Below are 7942 nucleotides of genomic sequence, written 5' to 3'. Positions count from 1 at the left end.
GCTACAACTCACACTACACACACCGGACCAGGCCAACATCAGCAGGTAAACACACATTATACACACACACACACACACGCAAACACACACACACACACACACACACACACACACACACACAGCCTGCAACTCCGCACACAGCTACAACTCACACTACACACACCGACCAGGCCAACATCAGCAGGTAAACACACTATACACACACACACACACACACACACACACACACACCCTGCGACTCCGCACACAGCTACAACTCACACTACACACACCGGACCAGGCCAACATCAGCAGGTAAACACACATTATACACACACACACACACACACACACACACACACACAGCCTGCGACTCCGCACACAGCTACAACTCACACTACACACACCGGACCAGGCCAACATCAGCAGGTAAACACACATTATACACACACACGCACACATGCACGCACGTTTGCAAATTAAATATAGTGTGTGTGTGTGTGTGTGTGTGTGTGTGTGTGTGTGTGTTGAGAGCTGTTCTCCTAAAACAGACTATGTAATTGACTGTTTCAGTACAGACAAATCCCTCCTGTTTCAGTACAGACAAATCCCTCCTGTTTCAGTACAGACAAATCCCTCCTGTTTCAGTACAGACAAATCACTCCTGTTTCAGTACAGACAAATCCCTCCTGTTTCAGTACAGCTCATCATGTCCATGTCTCTGTCCTGCAGGCGTGAGGATGTGTGGGCGTGGCTTTCAGGCTCCCTGTTGCCAAGGTTACTGGATGGCCCCACCCTAATGCAGGAAACAGGAAGTGTGCTCCTGGGCACGCCCAGACTACGACAGATACGAGACGGTGAGAATACAGTCCATTTCACTTTTCAGTTGGTCACACACATTCCTACACACACACACACAAAGACACAAACACACACATTAATTTAGCTTCCAGTAATTAATTGTTTATTCAGAAATCTTTCTAAACCTCATTCTCTCTCTCCTCTCTTTCTCCTGTCCTCTCTCTCTCGTCCTCTCTCCCTCTCTCTCTCTCTGTCTCTCTGTCTCTGTCCTTTCGCACTCCATCTCTCTGTCTCTGTCCTCTTGCACTCTCTCTCTCTGTCTCTGTCCTCTCGCACTCCATCTCTCCCCTCCATTCTTGTCTTGTGTAGTTAGTCTGTCCTCTCCAGGTCCCATCCATGGGGCAGGAGCAGCAGGCTGGGGAGAGGGTTGACTGGCTCAGCAGTACACAGGAAGCTGACCCAGAACTGGACCTTACACACGGCTGATGACAACGGGTAGGAGGAGGAGGGAGGGAGGGAGGGAGGGGAGGGAGGGGAGGGGAGGGAGGGAGGGAGGGAGGGAGGGAGGGAGGGAGGGAGGGAGGGAGGGAGGGGAGGGAGGGAGAGAAATAAAGATGGGTTGATCCTCTTTGTCATTGCTGTCTTTCTTGAGCCTCTATTTCTCTCCTTCCTCCCCTCTTTCCATCCCCCTCTCCCTTCCTCCCTCTTCCACCCCTCTCCCCTCCCCCAGAGCGTGGCGTTGGGGTCAGGTGATGGTGTACGGGAGCGGAGGTTTCGTCCAACAGCTGAACAGGAACATAGAGGAGACCAGAACATCACTACAGTACCTACAGCAGTTACACTGGATGGACCACATGTAAGAGGGAGGGAGGGAGGGAGGGAGGGAGGGAGGGAGGGAGGGAGGGAGGGAGGGAGGGAGGGAGGGAGGGGGGAGGGAGGGAGGGAGGGAGGGAGGGAGGGGAGGGAACGGACATTTCAGTGATGCCATTTGAATCTGAATTTGAGTGCTTGTCTGACTTTCGATGTCTCTCTTTCTTCGACTTCTCTCTCTCTCTGTGTGTGTGTGTGTGTGTGTGTGTGTGTGTGTGTGTGTGTGTGTGTGTGTGTGTGTGTGTGTGTGTGTGTGTGTGTGTGTGTGTGTGTGTGTGTGTGTGTGTGCGTGTGTGTGTTACCAGGACACGGGCTGTGTTTGTGGAGTTCTCTCTCTACAACACCAACACAGACCTTTTGGCCTTCTTCTCCTTCCTGTTTGAGTTCCCCGTCTCTGAGCACACTCAGTCCAGCCTCGACCTCTTGACCTTCCGCCTGCAGCCTATCACAGGCCTCGACCTGCAGCTGCAGCTCACGGTAACCCCCGGCAGCCACACAAAGACACTGAATACACCACTCAATTTTAAGACAGCTAGTGCTAGCCAATCACAGAGTGGATATAGTAGAGGGGCGGGAGCAGTATCTTGGAACTAACAAATCACAGCTTTGCTAGAGAGGAAGAGTCGGAATACTGAATACTCCACTATACTATAATATCACCATACCAACACACTGAATACACCACTATACTATAATATCACCATACCAACACACTGAATACACCACTATACTATAATATCACCATACCAACACACTGAATACACCACTATACTATAATATCACCATACCAACACACTGAATACACCACTAGATTATAATATCACCATACCAACACACTGAATACTCCACTATACTATAATATCACCATACCAACACACTGAATACACCACTATACTATAATATCACCATCCCAACACACTGAATACACCACTAGATTATAATATCACCATACCAACACACTGAATACACCACTATACTATAATATCACCATACCAACACACTGAATACACCACTAGATTATAATATCACCATACCAACACACTGAATACACCACTATATTATAATATCACCATACCAACACACTGAATACTCCACTATACTATAATATCACCATACCAACACACTGAATACACCAGTATACTATAATATCACCATACCAACACACTGAATACTCCACTATATTATAATATCACCATACCAACACACTGAATACACCACTATATTATAATATCACCATACCAACACACTGAATACTCCAGGATCTAGGTTATTATATTACCATGGCAACAAAGGAAATACTGTCTGCAGACAGATAAAGTCTCTCCCTCTCTCCTCTCCCCCTCCCTCTCTCCTCTCCCCATCCCTCTCTCCCTCCCTCTCTCCTCTCCCCCTCCCTCCCTCTCTCCTCTCCCCATCCCCCTCTCCCCCTCCCTCTCTCCCTCCCCATCCCCTCCCTCTCCTCTCCCCCTCTCCTCTCCCCCTCCCTCTCTCCTCTCCCCATCCCCTCTCCTCTCCCCTCCCTCTCCTCTCCCCTCCTCCTCTCTCCTCTCCCTCTCCCCCCTCCCCCTCCCTCTCCCCCTCCCTCCCTCTCTCCTCTCTCCCTCCCCTCCCCCTCCCTCTCTCCCTCCCTCCCTCTCTCCTCTCTCCCCTCCCCCTCCTCTCTCCCTCCCTCCCTCTCTCCTCTCCCTCCCTCTCTCAGGTCAGCTCTCTTCTCCCTCGTGGTGTATTTCTGTGTATGTGCGGTCCTGGGCCTGATGAGAGAGGGCTGGGTATACCTCCTGTGCCGTGGCGGTGCTGGGCGCGTGCAGCCTGCCTGGCGCTGGCAGCGTGTGTGTGTGGCCTCCACATCAGCCGGTGTGCCACCGCCGGGCGCCTGTGGGCGTCGTACCTGCGGCGGCAGGCGGGTACACTGACTTCTACCCGCTGGCACGGCAGAGCCAAGCTTACACCCTGCTGTCTGCCATGCTCCTGTTCATACTGGTGTTGAAGGTACGGAGGAGAGGAGGGAGGGGGTAGCCTGCTGAAGGTCAGATTGAGAGAGAGAGAGGGGAGGAGGGGTTAGCTGGAGGTCAGATTGAGAGAAGGGGGTTGCTACACTGCTGAAGGTCACATAGAGAGGAGGAGGAGGGAGAGGGAGGGGTTAACTGTACTGCTGAAGGTCAGATTGAGAGAGAGAGGGGGAGGAGTGGGGTTAGCTGTACTGCTGAAGGTCAGATTGGAGAGAGGGGGAGGGAGGGAGTGAGGGAGGGGGTTAGCTGTACTGCTGAAGGTCAGATTGAGAGAGTGGGGAGGGAGAGAGGGAGGGAGGGGGTTAGCTGTACTGCTGAAGGTCAGATTGAGAGAGGGGGCAGTGAGGGAGGGGGTCAGCTGTACTGCTAAAGGTCAGATTGAGAGGGGGGTGTTAGCTGTACTGCTAAAGGTCAGATTGAGAGGGGGATGAGGGAGGGGTTAGCTGTACTGCTGAAGGTCAGATAGAGAGGGAGGGGGTTAGCTGTACTGCTGAAGGTCAGATTGAGAGGGAGGGGGTTAGCTGTACTACTAAAGGTCAGATTGAGAGAGAGGGGGTTAGCTGTACTGCTGAAGGTCAGATTGAGAGGGAGGGGTTAGCTGTACTGCTGAAGGTCAGATTGAGAGAGGAGGGGGTTAGCTGTACTGCTGAAGGTCAGATTGTGAGGAGGGGGTTAGCTGTACTGCTGAAGGTCAGATTGTGAGGGAGGGGGTTAGCTGTACTGCTGAAAGTCAGATAGAGAGAATGGATGGATCCAATGCAGATTTTGAATCTCTCTTTCTCTCCCTCTCTCCCCCTCCTTCTCTCCCTCACTACTTCCTCCATTCCCCTCCTCGTCCATCTCCCCTCCCTCCTCCTCCCTCTCACCAGGCGTCCCACCAGTTGCGTTTCCTGAGGGAGTGGGCAGTGTTTGGCAGGGCTCTGAGACGCTCTATCTGGGAACTGATAGGAACAGGTCTGGTCCTGCTGGTCCTGCTGCTGGCCTACTCACACACAGGACACCTGGTAATACACACATACACACACAGGACACCTGGTAATACACACACACACACAGGACACCTGGTAATACACACACACACACAGGACACCTGGTAACTCACACACTCAAGTGGTGACCTGTTTTATTCCTCTTCATTACCAGAAGCCCTTCTGTGGTAGAGAACAGCAGCATCTCTTCTAGTCAACAAGTGAAGTGACAGACTGACAATATGCTGTTTGGTTGTTTCAATGTGTGAGGGAGAGAGAGAGAGAAGGGAGGGGGAGAGAGGGAGAGAGAGGGGAGGGAGAGAGAGAGAAGGGAGAGAGAGAGGAGAGAAGGGAGAGAGAGAAGCGAGGGAGAGAGAGAGAAGGGAGAGAGATAATGTGAGCTATTTGGCTCTTGTATCCATTCTCTCTCTTCCTCTTTCTCTCTCCTTTCTTATTGACATTCAGAGAGCTCTGTTGGGTCAATCACACCCTGGGCGTTGTCTTGCCAAGCAGCATACTGACACATCATTCAGGCAGATGACAACTAGATGTGTGTGTGTGTCCAGCTGCATATTTACTCCGTCTGCTTCACTCACTGAGTCATGAGAGTCTATACTAAGACTGTGTCCCAAATGACACCCTATTCCCGATATAGTGCACAATGGGTCCGGATGCAGCCTCAGTGTTCTATAGTGATGAACAGTATTGGGATGCAGCCTCAGTGTTCTGTAGTGATGAACAGTATTGGGATGCAGCCTCAGTGTTCTATAGTGATGAACAGTATTGGGACGCAGCCTCAGTGTTCTATAGTGATGAACAGTATTGGGACGCAGCCTCAGTGTTCTGTAGTGATGAACAGTATTGGGATGCAGCCTCAGTGTTCTGTAGTGATGAACAGTATTGGGATGCAGCCTCAGTGTTCTGTAGTGATGAACAGTATTGGGACGCAGCCTCAGTGTTCTGTAGTGATGAACAGTATTGGGGTGCAGCCTCAGTGTTCTGTAGTGATGAACAGTATTGGGATGCAGCCTCAGTGTTCTATAGTGATGAACAGTATTGGGATGCAGCCTCAGTGTTCTATAGTGATGAACAGTATTGGGATGCAGCCTCAGTGTTCTATAGTGATGAACAGTATTGGGATGCAGCCTCAGTGTTCTGTAGTGATGAACAGTATTGGGATGCAGCCTCAGTGTTCTGTAGTGATGAACAGTATTGGGACGCAGCCTCAGTGTTCTGTAGTGATGAACAGTATTGGGACGCAGCCTCAGTGTTCTATAGTGATGAACAGTATTGGGACGCAGCCTCAGTGTTCTGTAGTGATGAACAGTATTGAGATGCAGCCTCAGTGTTCTGTAGTGATGAACAGTATTGGGGTGCAGCCTCAGTGTTCTGTAGTGATGAACAGTATTGGGACGCAGCCTCAGTGTTCTATAGTGATGAACAGTATTGGGACGCAGCCTCAGTGTTCTATAGTGATGAACAGTATTGGGACGCAGCCTCAGTGTTCTATAGTGATGAACAGTATTGGGACGCAGCCTCAGTGTTCTATAGTGATGAACAGTATTGGGACACAGCCTCAGTGTTCTATAGTGATGAACAGTATTGGGACACAGCCTCAGTGTTCTGTAGTGATGAACAGTATTGGGGTGCAGCCTCAGTGTTCTGTAGTGATGAACAGTATTGGGACACAGCCTCAGTGTTCTATAGTGATGAACAGTATTGGGGTGCAGCCTCAGTGTTCTGTAGTGATGAACAGTATTGGGGTGCAGCCTCAGTGTTCTGTAGTGATGAACAGTATTGGGACGCAGCCTCAGTGTTCTATAGTGATGAACAGTATTGGGACGCAGCCTCAGTGTTCTATAGTGATGAACAGTATTGGGGTGCAGCCTCAGTGTTCTATAGTGATGAACAGTATTGGGATGCAGCCTCAGTGTTCTGTAGTGATGAACAGTATTGGGACGCAGCCTCAGTGTTCTGTAGTGATGAACAGTATTGGGACGCAGCCTCAGTGTTCTGTAGTGATGAACAGTATTGGGATGCAGCCTCAGTGTTCTGTAGTGATGAACAGTATTGGGACGCAGCCTCAGTGTTCTGTAGTGATGAACAGTATTGGGATGCAGCCTCAGTGTTCTGTAGTGATGAACAGTATTGGGACGCAGCCTCAGTGTTCTGTAGTGATGAACAGTATTGGGACGCAGCCTCAGTGTTCTGTAGTGATGAACAGTATTGGGACACAGCCTCAGTGTTCTGTAGTGATGAACAGTATTGGGACGCAGCCTCAGTGTTCTATAGTGATGAACAGTATTGGGACGCAGCCTCAGTGTTCTGTAGTGATGAACAGTATTGGGACGCAGCCTCAGTGTTCTATAGTGATGAACAGTATTGGGACACAGCCTCAGTGTTCTGTAGTGATGAACAGTATTGGGACACAGCCTCAGTGTTCTGTAGTGATGAACAGTATTGGGACGCAGCCTCAGTGTTCTGTAGTGATGAACAGTATTGGGACGCAGCCTCAGTGTTCTATAGTGATGAACAGTATTGGGATGCAGCCTCAGTGTTCTGTAGTGATGAACAGTATTGGGACGCAGCCTCAGTGTTCTATAGTGATGAACAGTATTGGGATGCAGCCTCAGTGTTCTATAGTGATGAACAGTATTGGGATGCAGCCTCAGTGTTCTGTAGTGATGAACAGTATTGGGACGCAGCCTCAGTGTTCTATAGTGATGAACAGTATTGGGATGCAGCCTCAGTGTTCTGTAGTGATGAACAGTATTGGGATGCAGCCTCAGTGTTCTGTAGTGATGAACAGTATTGGGATGCAGCCTCAGTGTTCTGTAGTGATGAACAGTATTGGGACACAGCCTCAGTGTTCTGTAGTGATGAACAGTATTGGGATGCAGCCTCAGTGTTCTGTAGTGATGAACAGTATTGGGACACAGCCTCAGTGTTCTGTAGTGATGAACAGTATTGGGATGCAGCCTCAGTGTTCTATAGTGATGAACAGTATTGGGGTGCAGCCTCAGTGTTCTGTAGTGATGAACAGTATTGGGATGCAGCCTCAGTGTTCTGTAGTGATGAACAGTATTGGGATGCAGCCTCAGTGTTCTGTAGTGATGAACAGTATTGGGACGCAGCCTCAGTGTTCTATAGTGATGAACAGTATTGGGATGCAGCCTCAGTGTTCTATAGTGATGAACAGTATTGGGATGCAGCCTCAGTGTTCTGTAGTGATGAACAGTATTGGGACGCAGCCTCAGTGTTCTGTAGTGATGAACAGTATTGGGACGCAGCCTCAGTGTTCTGTAGTGATGAATA

General features: G+C 50.0%; 1 protein-coding gene and 1 long non-coding RNA gene across 2 annotated transcripts; both read left to right on the top strand.

Moving 5' to 3' along the window:
- The first annotated feature begins 329 nt into the window (after positions 1-329).
- LOC135529333 (uncharacterized) lies at positions 330-1207 on the top strand. The gene is made up of 3 exons (XR_010453679.1): positions 330-408; positions 712-836; positions 1150-1207. It is a non-coding gene; the product is annotated as an uncharacterized LOC135529333 (long non-coding RNA).
- A 3-nt stretch (positions 1208-1210) lies between these two features.
- On the top strand, positions 1211-2244 carry LOC135529334 (polycystin-2-like). Its single transcript, XM_064958119.1, has 3 exons — positions 1211-1275; positions 1511-1636; positions 1956-2244. Exons 2-3 carry the CDS (start codon positions 1533-1535, stop codon positions 2242-2244), a joined length of 393 nt encoding a protein of 130 aa, XP_064814191.1. The 5' UTR covers positions 1211-1275; positions 1511-1532.
- The last annotated feature ends 5698 nt before the right edge of the window (positions 2245-7942 follow it).

This window comes from Oncorhynchus masou, unplaced genomic scaffold, assembly GCF_036934945.1.
Source record: "Oncorhynchus masou masou isolate Uvic2021 unplaced genomic scaffold, UVic_Omas_1.1 unplaced_scaffold_11331, whole genome shotgun sequence".
Classification (NCBI taxonomy): domain Eukaryota; kingdom Metazoa; phylum Chordata; class Actinopteri; order Salmoniformes; family Salmonidae; genus Oncorhynchus; species Oncorhynchus masou.
Note: the sequence above shows the minus strand (reverse complement) of the source record. Positions and strands in the feature narration are given on the sequence as shown.

What these genes read in the sequence shown, in the direction of transcription:
- LOC135529334 (XM_064958119.1), top strand. Translation starts at nt 1,533, where the DNA reads ATGGTGTACGGGAGCGGAGGTTTCGTCCAACAGCTGAACAGGAACATA. An exon ending in TTACACTGGATGGACCACAT is followed by an intron (nt 1,637 to 1,955) that starts GTAAGAGGGAGG and finishes GTGTGTTACCAG; the next exon opens with GACACGGGCTGTGTTTGTGG.